Source organism: Perca flavescens, chromosome 5 (genome assembly GCF_004354835.1).
Source record: "Perca flavescens isolate YP-PL-M2 chromosome 5, PFLA_1.0, whole genome shotgun sequence".
NCBI classification, from domain to species: domain Eukaryota; kingdom Metazoa; phylum Chordata; class Actinopteri; order Perciformes; family Percidae; genus Perca; species Perca flavescens.
In genome coordinates this window covers 3,997,509-4,014,271 of record NC_041335.1, presented here as the reverse complement: position 1 = coordinate 4,014,271, position 16,763 = coordinate 3,997,509, and the positions used below count along the sequence as shown (strand labels likewise).

The 16,763-nt window shown below is 44.4% G+C and overlaps 1 protein-coding gene across 4 annotated transcripts in view; it reads right to left on the bottom strand.

Annotated features, from left to right (window-relative positions):
• The window catches only part of tet3 (tet methylcytosine dioxygenase 3), a 46,154-nt gene that overhangs the window by 15,977 nt on the left and 13,414 nt on the right, over positions 1-16,763 (bottom strand). For 2 of the 4 annotated variants that reach the window (XM_028577369.1, XM_028577372.1), the window contains one exon: positions 932-3,842. In XM_028577369.1, the coding sequence (XP_028433170.1) occupies positions 932-3,842 (2,911 nt within the window). Of the gene's footprint in view, positions 1-931; positions 3,843-8,673; positions 9,085-12,298; positions 12,799-16,763 lie in introns of those variants that run through there. The other 2 variants (XM_028577370.1, XM_028577371.1) reach the window with 2 other exon arrangements.

The following is a 16,763-nucleotide window of genomic DNA, read 5'->3' as shown; positions in this document are numbered from 1 at the left end:
TTAGGGACAGCAATGGTCTATTTACCAGGCCTTAACCCTTCATAGCCCCTACAGTTACAACTCAGTAACTGAAAGAAAATGGTGGTAATTTCTTTATAGCTTCTCTGAGAACAATTCTTTTTATTATTCAGTTATTACCCCATTAGCTATCGTAATAATATTCAGATTTTACACTATCATAATGTGGGTGTATTGAAGGGCGTATCTGCTAAATTTGTCTACCTGTTATTGTCTTATTTATTTTAAGTATGTGGTATATAGTATGATCTACACATTTCCATAGATTTCTAGTGTAGGACCACCTACTCTGTTGTAACCAAATAACCTGAGCAGGATAATACCCAAACTATGGGACTAAACCTCTTTCTGTCTAACAAAGGCTCTGTTCTGCTTGCCTACCAGACCCAAACCCACACAGAAGGCTCCTTCTGCCACCACTGCTATTGTTCCTGCCCGCTGCCTTTAGTGCCCCACAATGTCGCAGTCTGGATGGTTGCAGCCACACACCCTGGCAACACACACATTCTTAGATACACTCAACAAGCATCCAGACAGAGAAGCTGAAGCAGAGGGGGACTGAAAAGCATAGTAGTGAGCCTGGGTAGTTAAATAAGTAGAGTAAAGCACTAAAAGAATTATAGGTTCATTAATGTTTAATTGGTAAAACAAAACTTGATAATTTTTAGATTTAGAAAATGTTTCCCAAAAGAGTCCTCCTTGCAGAATACGCATGCTCCCTTGTTGCTTTAAGGCACTTCAGAGAAAAGCCTTCACTATCTAACATTGGTCAGATTGACTTTACTTACAGACTTACTTTAATTTATCTCCACTCAGAGATGAATGTAAAATGTTTGGTGTGGTGTGATATTTGTTTGATTATTAATACTAGTATTACACACTACCATAGACAGACACCAACACACTGACTTACCCACACAGGTGCAGGTGGGGAACTCTGACTGTAGATCCTTGGAAGGAGTACTCAGTATGGTCTTGGTAGGGGTGTCCAGGTAGCGCAGAGGACACTGTAGGAAGCCTCTGAGAGATGGAGAAGAAGGCAGACTGTCCTTAGTGGGCGTGTCCTCTTCAGAATAGCATGTAGTGGAAAGTACTGCTATATCACCCGAGGCTTCGATCTTCATGCGTTTGGGCAGCGGAGAACACGGCACGCTGAACATATCCTCTAACACACTTGGCTGCTGCTGCTTGTCCAGAATGGCCTGATGATGTGAAGCGACATCCCCCATAGGAATTTCTGTGGATGCCTGGTTCAAGGATGCTTCACTTTGGGGCCCTAACTTATCTTTGCTGACTACCATCTCCTGATCATCTGGATGAGGTATGGAGCTGGCTTGAGTGGAGACAATTAAGGGAGCCGACTGGGAAGTGGAAGATGATGTGGGACTGAGGTCCTGAGGACCGGTCTGGGACTGATTCCTCGGCTGAGGGCCTGTAGCAGTCTCCTCCATGGGCTGACTGGCAGGTGCATCTGGGGCTGAGTCCCCAAATTCAGCCTCAAACTGACGGATAAGTTCTTCGTACTTCGGGTCTATGTTGATGACACTCTGTAATTGTGAGGTGCTGGAGGAAGATGTGGAGGTCATAGGTGTGGTGGTGCTGGTGTTACTGGAGGCAAGGCTGCCAACTCCCTCTGACTTAGCATTGGCTACAGGGGCCACTGGTGGGGGCAGAGGGCCCATGAGGGCTGGAGTGTTTTCTGACAAAGCAGAAACAGTGGAAGAGGAAGTAATTGAGTAATTGGAAATGGATACCTGAGATTGGACTGGGGCAGGGAGGCCTGCAGCAGCAGCCTGAGTGGAGTTACTGTGGAGGGGCAGAGAGGGGAGAGAACCTGGTTGCAGGCTGGTCAGGGCCAGGGCTGTGTCCATCATGAGGACTGATGGTTTTTGTACGGTGATCTGATTCTGAGGCAGGAAGGTTGGCATGGAGGCTTTCTGCTTGGTCTTCTTGATGATTATCTGTTTGGGTTTGGGCAGGGGAGGGACTCCAAGCATCCCACTCATAGCTTTTATGACAGGAGATCCTTGGCTGCTTTTTCTCTTTTTGGGTTCCTTGGGTTCCTGTTTGATGGCAAGATGTGGAAAACCTTCTGCCTCCATCTGTGGCCACCATTTTTTTAGAGGTGCATGAGGGCCTGGTGCTCCAAAGCCAGGGGAGTGGTTAGAGAAAAGGTTCCTCTTGTAGTGAAGGTGCTGTTGCAGAGCTGCCTGAGTGGAGTGGCTTATAGCTGCTTGGCCAGGAGACAGGGGAGTGCCCGCGTAGTGCTGACCATGCTGCTGACCATTAGCCATACCGTAATGTGCCATGGAGGCAGTGTGATGGAGGTGCTCACCAGCGTCTGGTTCTTGCTTTATTCTAACCAATGCAGGGTTGTCCTGCCCCTGGATACCTCCGTTCTGGTTCAAGCTAATCTGCTGTTTGACTGGAAGCTTGAAATGGGCATTGCTGAATTTACCACTGGTGTCACCAAGCAGCTGTTTGAGCTCTGACATGGGGTCTGAGCTACTGTGAGGTGCAGCAGCGTAGTGAGACTGGGGCTCAGACTTTATACACATCCATGGGTTCCTCTGTTCAGAGCCTCTGCCTGAGCCCTGCTGCCACTGCTGGGGATTAGGGCTGAAGCCTGGATGTTTTCCCTGACTTGGGAAGGGAGAGGTAGAGGATTGGAGAGGGGAAGCATGGGATGGCTGGCCCTGGGATTGGGGCCTATGGTGCTCACAGGACACTTGGGCCTGCTGAATGGTGTGCAGTCCCGGAGGGACGGATTGTGAGCGTGAGGAAGATGAGTGGTTGCTGGGAGAGGAAGGGATCAAGCTAGTGCCATTGGGGGGCTGAGATGGGAAATTCTGGGTATGTTGGGGGTGATGGAGGTTACTGTGGTAGGGAGCTTGACCTGGAGAACCGGCAGCTAGCGGACCAGTACCAGATAACTGTGTAAGGGCTTCTATGGCAATGGCTGTCTGAAGACTGACGTTCTTTTCCTTGGCTATGAAGAGCACCTGGGGAGAGCAGGGAATTGGGGGTTTGGAGCAGGGCACTTGGTCTAGGCGAGGGCCCTGAGTTCCCTGTTGCTGCTGGGGGTATGAAGCAGACAGATGGTGGCCACCATTCATCTGGGGGTAGGGCTGAGGGTGATGCTGCAAATGGGGTTGCTGTAGGTGAGGCTGTAACTGTGCGGGAACATCAGTCATCTTGCAGGCACCTTGATCCTCATTGGTTGCCAACTTAATCTTCTTCTCCAGCCACTCAAGATAGTCTGGACAGTCAGGCCCATCACAGTTGCAGTTAGGGGGCTTGTGTCCATGTTTGGCTTGACTCAGTGCTGTCTGTAGAGTGTTCAGGTCTTCTGGAGTTTGGCAGCTTCCCTCAGGAGCTCCGGCAGAGACTTTGAGCTGAGCCCCCTCAGCGCCCATCTCCTTGGTGAACTTCTCATACAGCTGGGCTGTGTTAGGCTGCACGAGGCAGGAAGAGGAGGAAGAACGAGGCAAGGAGCCAGCAATAGCAGAAAAAGCCACCAGATTGTGGGCATCCTCCATATCTGCGTGGTGGACAGGTTCACCAGGGGTATCGCTGCTGCTGTTCCAACATGGTTGCTGGGTGTCACTGACCTTGCCATGTCCTGACACCCAGCACTGCCTTGGCGGCACGCTTCCTGCCCTCTGCTGCTCTTTTTCCATAGATGTTGTATCATCATTAGGGTAGCGATTCACCCCATTGGCCAGTTCCAGGCTCAGCGCGCCTTCCTGGAGGCGGTCATGTGACCCAATTTCCATCTGGCCTCCACTTCTGGGGCCATCCACTAAAGTGACTTCGTGGACAGTCTGAAAGACACAGAGATGGACATGGAGCGAGGTCAGTAAAATTATAAGAATACAATAAATCCCGGACCAATATAATAATAATAATAAGCTTTATTTGTATAGCACCTTTCATACACAGAATGCAGCTCAAAGTGCTTTACATTTGGAACATTTAACACAATAATAGAGAATAAAAAATAATAATAATAATAATAATAATAATAATAATAATAATAATAATAATACAATTTGCTTGTTGCAAGGAAAAAAAAAATAAAAATATATATATATATATATATATATATATATATATATATATATATAAACTTATCAAAATATGTAAAACAACATTATACACTGTACATTAGGCATGATTTTGAATAATCACCTTATGTGTGTTGACTAATTGCTTAATTGAATAAAATAAATTGATATTTTCTATCTGTATTCCAAGAATAACTTGACGGAATGATAAATAACAATCATCAAATTAATATCAGTCTACATTCCCTTCTCCCCAGCTCTTATCAAGGGTTTCCCTCCCACCTTTCACACATACAGAACATACAGTGCTGCAGGGTCAGGTCAGTAGGGCTATGGAAAACTGCATTAGCTATTGCTTCAGTGGCGTGTTTCATAACAGGTGTTTTGTCAGGAAAGTCACAGGTCATGTGTGACATAGTTTCACTGTTGTTTATAAATGGACACTGTGCTCCAGATCAGTTGGGCTATGCAAAGCAGGCAGTTAGAGTTTAAACATATCACTCTTTTGTGGGTGGAATGTGGGTGGTTTCAAACTACAAAGTAGAGAAGAAGAATCAAGAGAGTAAAATGTACAATTGTACAGTTCATATTTTCTTTCAAGAACACAATTAGTAAGTGAAACAAATCAAGAAATGTTATCTGTTAATCTGATACAATTAGGTTATTTTGGTCTTTGTGGAGAATTGTTTCAATTGCTACTATTTTAACTTTGAAAGACAACTTCTATGTAGCAGTGTATGCACACAGAATGGGCTGTCCAGTGTTAGACAAGTCATGGACCTATATGTTCGAATGGTTAAAGCAGGAGTGTGGAACTTCTGTCTCCCCCTCTGACAGTGAGAGTAATTACACAAACACTGCCAATGTGATTATGAAAAGCAGTGGGATTCATACAAATAGAATTGAATTTCCCCTTGCGATATTAATAAAGTATACCTACTTTAATAATGCTGCATCGCTGTGGTCTTTCCCCCCTTCCTGCCTGTCAAGGTATTGGGTAATACAGGTAGACTTACATACCGTGTAACCAATCAGAGAGCCAGAACAAGAATAAGAACTATAAGTGAGTGTGCAAGGTTGGTTGACAGCACTTTCTGTACTGCTCATGAAACAACGTTGTTGTGGAGTTAAACTGCTTGTTCTGAGTACAAATGAGATGTATTGGCATCCATCTGATACTCCAGCGCGGGAATGTCACCACAGACACCAAACACAACAACGCTATACTGAGAAATACAGAGAGCCACCCCTGGTGGTGATAGGCTTAATCAGCACTGTATGAACCTATTTGGCAAGGGCTTTGTTTTATGTACAAGTTTCACACTCTAGCTTTAGTGGAACATGTGACTATAAAGTTCCACGCCTGTCTGAACTACTGTAAAGTTTCTGTTGAGAGATTGCCACATGAAAACTTGATGCAGTGAGGAAAGTGAAGGAAATATTCAGTGACTTGACTTGCACGTCTTTCCTCACTAGTCAAAAGACCCAAACATTTTTCTAGGAATATTTGAGAAAGGAAACTCCCAAGACATCCTTTGGAATGTTCCTGGGAATAATGTAGACTCAACTTTTGCACTATTTTGTAGAAGTGATTCCAGAAACCGTGCAAGCTAGGCAGAAGTACAGATAAACTACTGACAAGAATTTTAGCCCCACTCATGACAGCACAGGGCTCCCTTAATGGCAATGTGTCAGTCTATGTATGTCTATCAGGTAATCATTTGGGTCAAACCACCTTGCACAGGTGGGATGTAAAGAGTGTAAGGAGCTGCTTTGTAGGCTTGACTATAATTCCTTATTTTAATTTACTATAAAAAAGAAAAATCTTGAGAAAAACAATTTTTCAAACAAATGTATGTATGTACATACATGTATTTTTGATAGTCATACAGGAGTTCTTTGCAGTTTGGCTGGTGTAATTTACTGAAATGGTTTCAAGTCAAGACCCTAAACTGACAAACATTAGACCACGATTATGGACTGAATTATAGTGAATAGAGATAAACTATTCCCCTTTTGCTGGGGACCCCCTGGAAACCCCTCAAGACCCCCTGTGAGTCCCCGGTGCCCACTTTGGGAACCACTGCTTTACTGCACTGTATAAAGGCTTGTGTTTTGGCCTGACAAACACTTTTCCTATAAGTGATTTACTGTATATAGCATAACATAAGCAACAACTGACTGCTCCTGATATTACCATCTGTCCTATAACTGAATTAACCTTTGGCTGGAAAAGAAACAAGGTAACTGTATCTGTATTTTGGATGGCACAATTGCTAATATTCTTTTGAACTGCTATTATTGCTATTCCTTGCAGTCACTGCATCCCAGTATACAGCATAAGAAACTGTGAAATGTAGAAGTATTTAATAAACATGCTGGCTAAGAGTTACAAATAGTAAGTTTAAAGACCTTCTCAGAGAGTTGGTAACACTTATCAGGAGCTGATCAGTGCAGCCACATATCTCACTTCCTCTCAGAGTCAGAATTGGGACAGTTACCACTAGTTACACTGAAAACTGCAAACCCATCACCTGGACTTGTGTCAAATTACATTTTTAAAGCATTCAGTCCATTTTAGTCAGCTTGAAGCACCAGGGGGTGAGTTTCACTACAGTAGTGGAAAAAAAAGAAAAGGTGTAGACAATTAAAAAGTAATTGCCACAGTTAATTCTAGTCTAAATGACTATTAATCTGAATTATTTATTTTGAATTATATGTTGAAGCCAACTTTAGTGCTCAAATTCACTTGAATCCTAAGATAGTACTTGCAAACAGTATTCAGCCCAGGTTAGCCCCTCATAGATTATTATCAAATGAGTCTAGAGAGGAACAACAAACAAAGATAATCCAAGGGCAGGCTCAGAAATCATTGACAGAGTTCATGTTGTGGCTTAGCAGTGTATTCCAACATATCTAATAGCACGTGAGAAGAAAACGAAGGCAGACTTACTATGTAAATAATTGTGTTTGCCCCATAGATAGAAGCCAACAACACTGTATTAACAACCTTTTTTTTGGGTCAAAGTCTTCAACCTATGTGTGTACTTTAAACAGACTACATGCTTCACATTGTACTGTAGCCTTAACTGTAACCGACACTTCCATGCATCAAAATCCTGTTTGCAAGTACAGTTCTTCCCTGACAGATGACATAACAAAAACTGAACAAAGACAGAGTAAGATATAAATAATTCCTTACACATACACACACACAAACTAACCTCAGGCTAGCTGACGGTCTCACACCCCAACATAAATGTGAACTAGTTCCTGATTCAGGAGATTCAAAAAAGAAAGAAAATGGCTTCTGTTTGTAGATCCATCATTGTATGACAGGAGAAGTGAGCTTGACATCCAGCTTCCCCATCATTTGAATATTATTAAAATGAGCCTTTGAAGTGGCTAATTACTGGACAGGCAGTATGCTCTGGTCTTTTGAATCCACCTTCTGTGCCGCGTGTCTGTTGGGGGTACAAGGGGGTGGCGGTGGTATTGGTGAGATGATGTGGGGTTGGAGGGGGAGGTGGGGGTGGCAGTGAACAGCCGGCATGTAATACGTGAGAGGCCCCATGTCTGCACTATCAGTGAATCAGACGGGAAAGAGGAAGGGAGGGGGGTGGGGGGCTGTGCACGGCAGTTATGAGAACTGCAGTGTGTTGAAACACAACAGTGACTGCAACACTGCACAACGTAACATATTACAATCACGCACATCACTTTTTCTCACAGTTACATACACAAAACGCTGCCACACACACACACACACACACACACACACACACACACACGTCACATGGGTTTAAAGCACCTCAAGTTGCACACTTAGAACACATGGACTTTACTCTTTGCTTTGCCAGTTCTGATAACAAATACTGCACTGCACACAAATAACAGCTCTTTGAATCCTTGTATGATCGGGGGGGTTTGATTAACCTCGATCGTCGTTTTTTTGGGAGTCCACATGCCGGTCCAGGATGGAAATGCTACGCTGACACCTACAGCGCTTTACACCTATGCGGGTGCCTTGGACTGTACAGACCACGTGCTTTGACAAATATTTACACCGTGACAGAACCTACTCGCTTGCCAGGAGTTTATCTCTGTCTTATAACTGTGTCACTCTATTTCACACACACACACACACACACACACACACACACACACACACACACATATATACACACCAAGAAGTGCATACGAAAACAAACCTAACTGGCTCAGATCTTGCAAAACCTGGTTGACCGGACCACTTGGGTCTAAGAGCCCTTTAAACAAGATAAGCGTTCTCCGTGCGAGAGCAACGCAACGGCTGTTTAACACTGACACTGCAGTAACTGGAGGGAGGAAACAAAGCCTGTAAAGATACTAGTGGTGGTGAGGGGGTTAAGATCAGCTTGTGAGTAGACAGCTGAACCTAAGTCCCAGATACACAACATTGCCCCCCCCACCCCCAATGTCCTCGCTCTTGTCCTCCTCCTTCTTCCCCCACCCCTTCCTTTGCTGCCGTGCAGAGCAGGAACATGAAGCAGAGACCCTGACAATATGAAGCCGGCTGAGAGCCCGAGGACCAGCGACGCATACTTACGTGATCCTAGACGTCCAGACGGAGCTGCGGGTCGGAGAGCAGAAAGCCGAAGAGAAGACAGAGAGGAGCATGAGACTTGCTTGCCGGCAGAGCTGCCCACAAGCAATTCGTTCTTGTTGGGTTGTATTCCCTTTTTATTCCTTCAAGTCTGTGCAGCGCACAGACAGAGCGAGCGACGAAATACACATGCATGTATTCACACACACAGCCAACCACACACACGCAACACACCTCCCCCCAGCACAGCACACACGTTTCTCATTTCTCTCTTGCTTCTTCTTATGCTCGACGCTTTCTGTTCTCTTCTTTTTCCTTTCTCATTATCTCTGTCTGCTCCTCCCTTCCCTTTTTCAATATCCTCTTTCTTTCTCTCGGCTACACATGCAGTCGGCTTCTCTTCGCAGCCCCCACCTTCCCCTCTCTCTCTCTCTCTCTCTCTCTCTCTCTCTCTCTCTCCCTCCCTCCCTCCATTCCCCTCCCTCTCACGCAGCCTCTCCCTCCATCTCCACTCCTCTCTCTCTTCAGTGTGTGCAGAGCGAGAGGCCATTATCTGAGCCACAGCGGGCACGTACGATGGAATGGAGGAGTGTGCAGTGAGCAGGAACGGAGAGAGCTGTGGGGGAGAGTCGCTAGTAGCGGCAGCCTAGGAAACAGCACAGTGCAGCAGAGCTCTTACCAATGAGAAAACCTCTCTGTCTCTATCCACGCCCTTTAGCCCTACTTGCCCTATTGCATTAGATGATGCTAAATATAAGGCTATGTTCTGTTTTGTTTATCCTCAAAAGTCCAGTGATGGCAATTTCGGCTATGACAGAGTTTCTCCGCTTTCGAGTGCAGAGGCGAACCAGCGGCTGCCAAGCGAATACACAATCTCAATTCACAACGGCATCATCAGGAAAAAGGAAGCAAAGGAAAGCAACGTTATGTTTATGCTTGTTTATGCCTTCTGCAAACGGTATCTCGTTTTCCTTACGGAGATTTTGTTCCATGTTTGAGCGTCTAGATTCGGCTCAGCCCTGGGCCAAAGGAGAAGCTACTGATAATGGTTCTTCGATCTCCATTTTCGTCCCCATCCACATTCACATTGGTGAAAAAGAAACAAAAAGCTTCAATCTTACACCTGTGGCTGATAATAGATCCTCTAGCAAGGACACATGCACAGGAAAGAGAAAGGTTGGTAGATGAAGAGGGAGATGGCTTGCTGGCGGTGTTGCTGGAACTTCCTCCAAGATCCAAAGGATACAGACGAGGTGGAAGGTTTCTGACTGAAGGAAGCTGAAGTTCACCTGATATACAATTATTCATCATTCACTCACCTACAAGGTGGAAAAAAATGTAAGAACGACGGCGACATGATTACAACAGAGGTAAAAGAGCGAGACAACTGCGCCGGGCGATGGAGAGGGAACAGCGGATGACACTTCGACATCAGCAAGAAAGAGTAGCAGGATGAAGAGAACGAAACGGATGAAGACACTGAGGAGAGGAGACAGAGAAGACAAAAAGAGAACGAAACTCGAGTCGCTCAGTTATTATGCAACTGATTCTGTAAAGAGAGCAAAACAGAAAAAGGGCACAAACAGGATCAGCAGGATGTTGCCAAAACGGAGACAGCAACCACGAGTAAGCAACCCATTACAGTTTGCTGAGGACGCGATACTTCTGTCCTCTCCTGTCCACCAGATAACGTCCTCTTGTTATTTTTCTCCTCACCATTGTTCTGCCTTGGCGTCATTGCCATTATCATTATCAACGTGGTCATGATCGCTGGATGTTTCCTCTCGCCCTGTTGCTGGCTGACCGGCCTTGTGGCGTCTCCTCTCTTCTCTCGAACATTGCTGGAGTTTTGGAGCAGATTTAACCAGGAGGATGAGAGGGGGTGGGGGGGTGGGGGGGAGGGTAGAGAACCTGGCCGTCTTCCCCATGCAGATCGTTGTCAGCTCCTGCGTAATAATTTTCTCTTATATTGCCGAGTATGTGCTGGCTACCCTGTGCTATGGCTGGATCAACTTCAGTAGCCTTTTCCCTGTTTCTCTTACTTTGCCTTTCCCCGCTTCTCCTGATCCCTCGTTTTCTCTGGCTTTCTCAAAGTGCCTCTGCCTCCCTCTCTCGATTTGCCTCTCTGTTTTGTTTCCTGAGCCTTTTCTCTATCTAACATAGCTTATTGCATTACGTTCCAACACTTTCTGACGCACCCGCTCTCTGGCCCTGTAAATGTGTCTGTCTCTCTGTTGCCACACATATTTGTATATATATACATATATATATATATATATATATATATATATGTATACACACACACACACACACACACACACTCACACACAGATGAACGTCAATCCCAAGGAGAAACGCAGCGCTGCCTAAGCTGTCTAAGGGAAGGAGAAGAGAAGTAGAGCATTAGGTCACGTGACCAGGGAGTGCCAATGAGCAAGAGGGAGAGCAATGAGCAAGAGAGGTAGAAAACACGTGGCGATGACGTAGCTGCATCGTCATCTTCCTCATCATTGTGTCTCCCACCACGACGCTTGCCTCCACCACTGGGTGGGCACATGTGTCATCTGACACATGCCCACTCTCTTCTATCACCAACAACACACACCAACGGGCGGACACTCGAAAACATGCTCTTTCATTCACCCGACTCACTTGTGCTCTACACTCACTCCCCCCCGCCTGCAATGACACAGCATTTTGAGTTCAAGATTAGACTCAACCCCCGAATCACATGCTCTCCGCGCACAGTTCCTCATTTTAAAGAACCACTAAACCCAACAGACTTTTTCTGTCCTTTAACGCTGCACTCTTATCAAAAAATGATACCGGCTATTCAACTAGAATAAATCATTTCTCAAAGCTAACAGTCGTTAGGCTAAAAGACACTTCGACAGACCAGCAGTCATCACAACTAGATCTAATATAAACTGTTCTATGAATGAATGATACCACATGGTTATGACGCTGTCACCATTTTTAAATGAACATAAAAAAACAGAACAGAAACGCAGGCTGAACTTGTGACCGAGAGAAGAAGGCCGTCTTCAAACACAAGACCTCACATTGTAAAAACGCGAGCTCCGAGTGAGTTCGTCACCGTCCACAAACGATGAGTAAAACAAAGAAGTACGATTTGACCTAAACATCCACATAGAAGGAACCTCCTCAAATGCAAATTTGGCTGTTCCAAAAATGTGATGCAGATGCAGATGCTAGGTAAAACTAAACTAAAGGAAGACTAGTATGATTTAAACACGTGCTTGTTTATAACAATGATAGACAAGGCCATAAAATATGCTATTGGCTTTAAGATGTTATTGTGGGATTAAAGCCATATACAGAAACAACACCAACATGCTGCCATTCAGGTTTGCCCAAGAGAGCTGTCCTAAAAATCACCTCCGGAGCCCAATGGGTTACTTCTACTCTAGATAAGAGAACAACGTGACAGATTACATTATAACTAGAAGGCATACAGTCTGTAGCCATGTCCTAGTTAACTTTTAATGTAACTGTGTCCACTTCACATGACAATAAGAGCTCAAGAGAAATTGGAAAAGAAACAGTTAAAGTATCTCAACTTTTTTTGGGGGGTGAAATGGAAAACATGAACAAGTATGTTACTCACGGTAAACCTGCTGTAACCTGGCATTGAGAGAAGATAAAAGAGACACTCCAATTCTCACATCGATCACTTCATCTCACAATCTAGTCAAATTATCGTCCAAAAGAGTTGTTTCACGCCTTCGTCCCTCTCTCTCTCCATCGCTCTCACTTCTTTGTCTTACGCTCACTGCTTCTCAGCAGCACAGAGGAAAGGTCTTGGTTGTAGGAGGGATGACTGACAACAAAAGTCCATCCGCAGCAGTGTGTGTTGGGTTGGCTTGCATATGACTAAGCCTGAGTCATCTTTTTCTTTTCTTCTCAACTAACTCCTGACATAAAACCCTCACACACCGAAACGATTCAACATTTAAATATTACCAGCACATCGTAGTGGGAGGTCTGTGTGTATGAAACACACAGAAGCCAATAGAGAACCGTTTGAAGGGTACCATGGGTGAATAATCTTTACAAGAACTGATTCCACTATTTCTGCACCTTCATCACCTCTCTACAGTGGGAGGAAGCTTTTATCTAAGAGCCATTAAGCAACTCACATGAGCATCACTGTCTTAACATGAGGGTCCTTTCCCCTCCTCCTATCTCTTCCTGTCAGCTGACTCCACCTCCTGCTCCCATCTACCGCCACACCTCCCCACCCCCAACGCATACTGCCCAGCAGTCCAATGGCATCAAGGTCATCTGATCTGACACACTCTGTTACTCTCAATCTTTCTCCTTCCCCCTCTTTTTGCTCTCTGTCGCTTTATCTTTCACTTTCTTTTTTTCTCTTCCTGTCCCCCCCCAACACACACTTCCCTGTTTCTCATCACATATACACAGAGGCAAAGACACTAAACAAATGCACACACAGGCAACAAATGCAGAGGCACACTTTCATTGATTTCCTCTGCACACATACATGCTAGTATGCATACAGTATTGGATTGTTCACTGAGGGTCACTGGGTTTATTGGTGGGCAGGACAAGAGGCTGCAAAGCTGCACTGAGCAGCTCCCATTAAACAGAGCAGAAGCAACACAAAGTGTTTCAGCCTGGTTAAACAAATACGACTAATGTATTGCTGGAATCTCCTATTATGGTTAGTTTATTATTATTTTGGCCTAGTTTTGTGTTTTTTTTTTTAATCAACAAACCAGGCACACAATTGTTTTGGATATCACTAATTTCATGAAATATGAATATATATATATATATATATATATATATATATATATATATATATAGATATAGTGTAAAACAATTGATAGTGCCTTTTTTGTATTTGATATGATAAAAGAAAATGGTGGCACATCCTCTATAAGAGTGTGTAACTATATGTAGGGTGTATATGTATCTATTAATGTACTTAATATTTCCATCTGTCTGTCTATAAGGAGTAACAGACTGTTAACACATTGTTCCTATTTTAGGCATCACCTTGTTCTTTCAACCTTGCATCTGTCTGTTTGGCTGTTTCTTTCTCTTTGTCTTTGCTTCCACCCTCCACCCTCCACCCTCCACCCTCCATCATCCACCAACCAACACACACCCAGTCAGGATGGTGTTAGGTTCAGGGTGTTTGGGTGTAGATCGTAGTGCTGAGTGTAGGGTATCCAGTCTGAGTCATACCTCCTGACTTTCGGCACGTGCAAGTTGGCACGAATAGCCCAGCTGGGGAAGGCCTACACCACCCTCCCCCCCTCCCCACACACTCCTCTTCAGCACTCCGCACAAAGAGAAAGGGAGGAGTGGTTTTAGAGGGAGGAGAGAAAAAATGGAAAGGTGGTGATGAGTGGGGGCCTGTTGGGCAGGGTGGAGTCGCTAAAAAATAACGAGGCGGAGGAGGAAGAGGGGGGCGCTGTTTTTAAGAGGCAGCTCTTTGTGCCTGAGCTTTGGGTCATGGAAAGAAGGAGAAGAATGTAATCAATATATAGAATATGGTCTGAGTCGGAGAGACAAAGACAACAGACATTAGGCAAGATGGAAAACAAGTGAGGAAAAAAGGGTTAAAAAACAATATAAGAACACTGTGTTCTACTACCTGCCAGGCTAATGTGTGCCAAGTCATGAAAAACCGCTGAGCAGTAAAATCTAAATGGACAATGATGTAATCATTAACAGAACACAGTTTCAAATGCTAGAGCAGTTTTCTTCAGGTGAAACACATCATGGCCCGAATGATTATGTGATGACTTTTGGAGACAATACTAGGGGGTTTAAATCAGAAATTGCTCAGACTTGAGAGAGAAAAACAGAGAGAAACCTTCCTCAGCTCCGCACAGTGGCTGGTTGCCAGCCTTGTCTCTCTCAGGACTTGGGCTAAGATTAGCTTCCCATATGTTCAAGTCAGGAGTAGCCGGGCTTAAAGGGCCAGTACTCAACTGTGCACTATGAAGCCATGTCGTGCTTTACATACACTAAATCATCCTGATTTACAACCAAGGTCAAAATGGATTTTTTGACCACTCTAATGAAGGGCTAGATGATTATTTTGTCCTTTTAATGTGAAATTTTTGAGAACTTATTAAATGCCATGCATTTCTGAGCTACTACCAGTTGTATGCCCTGTCTTGCATTATAATCAGTCTAATCCACCTCTTTTAGATATTCACGTGAATATACTTCCGTTGTTTCAGAAATCAATATTTTTATGTGCGTGTTCCAATAGTGTGTGATGAAAACTCCAACAGCTGTGGCGCTGCGTTACATAAAACCTGGCAGCGTCGGGCAGCAGTGGGATTCAGGATTGTATAAAGTGTGTGCCCAGTGGGAACAGCAGAGCAGCCACCAGAGAGGTGAGAGTTAAAGAGCTCGAGCAACAGCTGAGGGCTCCTCCCCCTTCTCTTTCCATTCATTTTTTATTAACTGCGGCACCAGGCGGCCGACAACCTCCCTCCGATATTAAACACCGATACTACCAATGATGCCAACGAGCCACCAACCACAACTTGTCGTGTCATGCAGGGTATTGATCCAGCCCAGGACTCAGCCATGTTCACTGCATTTAAGCAGGTATAAGAAGTGTAGCAGGACAGACAGTGCTGAGAGAAACATCTGCTAATTACCATTAATTAAAGATGAAACCTGACAACAGGGCAGAGCTTAGCAAGCCTCTATAAATCAATGATTCCATGCAAGTGAGGCAATTGTTGGTGACTACATACATTAAATGAAATCCCATGAGGGTTTACAGGATGTGATGTTTTCAAATCTTTGGAAGGTCTTTGATGAAATTGTTATTTTATAAGCATTAAGTGACAACCACTTGCACTTCTACACATTTCACTGTAGATACAAGAGTTGTTCAGTGCCTGGTAGCAGCCTATTCTTCCTGAGTTTGCATACAAGGTTGTAGTCGACAACATGACTTTTAGATCGAAAGGAATATCTGTGCATCTCGAGAATCGAAACCCTGACTACTGGTATAATTGTTGACTTTCACATTTTAATCAGCGATTAGATCACCAGTTGGGCATCAAGGCACACTGGAAAAAGAGCTGCAGTTCTTTACTGACTGAGTGGAAACCTTATAGAGCAGTAAATACATCGAAAGCCAGCGCTGAATGGAAGCGGTGATGTCACTTCCTGAGTCTGTACTACATACCAAACCACTTTCTACAGAAATACACACATGTGGTGCTGGCTAGTTGGTCATGTGACCAACCTTGGATGCCGGACTTGAGCTAAAATTAAAGCAATGATGTCATCAGACATTCAATGTTGCCACGGAAACTAGGTCAGTGTTAACCCTTTGCGAACGAGGCTGGGGATTCCACACGAGGCTAAACATATGATTAACAAACGTTCCATCTGCTGTCACGCACTTGGTGGTTTGAGTGTTTCTACTCTGCTTTTGACTCTTTCCCACCAGGCGACTGTGTGAAGATCATCTCATGCAGAAAGAGGAAATCCTGTGTATGGGCGTGGAAGAAAAAAAAAATAAAAATCAAGCGAGTGCAATCTGTCTGTCTTGTAACCTGTTGTGGTAAACTCTTCCGGAACAGCAAAACTGAAAATAAATCATTGAAAGTGCTGTCTGACTTGCTTTAACCATGTCTACTGTCACACTGTTTTTATGTTCCAACACGTTGGAGCTCTAGTGTGGGTCCTAAAAAAACTGAAAAGTTATACTGTATAACTACATGATTTAAATTGTCAAAAATACCCTCAGCTTGTTGGGTGTAGACCGGGTTTGTTTTTGTGTAACCAGGGAAATGTGCGACAAGGATACAGATCCTCACGAGACACTCCACCAAGGACACAATCCCTCTACAAACAGGAGCTCAGGAAAGCCATACAGAGGCAGAGAACACAAACTTCCTTTCCTTCCCCCCTGAGAACCAGATGGCTGTATATACCTTGTAGATGAAGAGACTATCTACACATAGACAGTGATTAGAGCAGCCTTAGAGGTAAATTACATTATGTCACTTAGCTAAACCCATTCACGATATTTGAAACGGATTGACTAACCTATATACCCATTA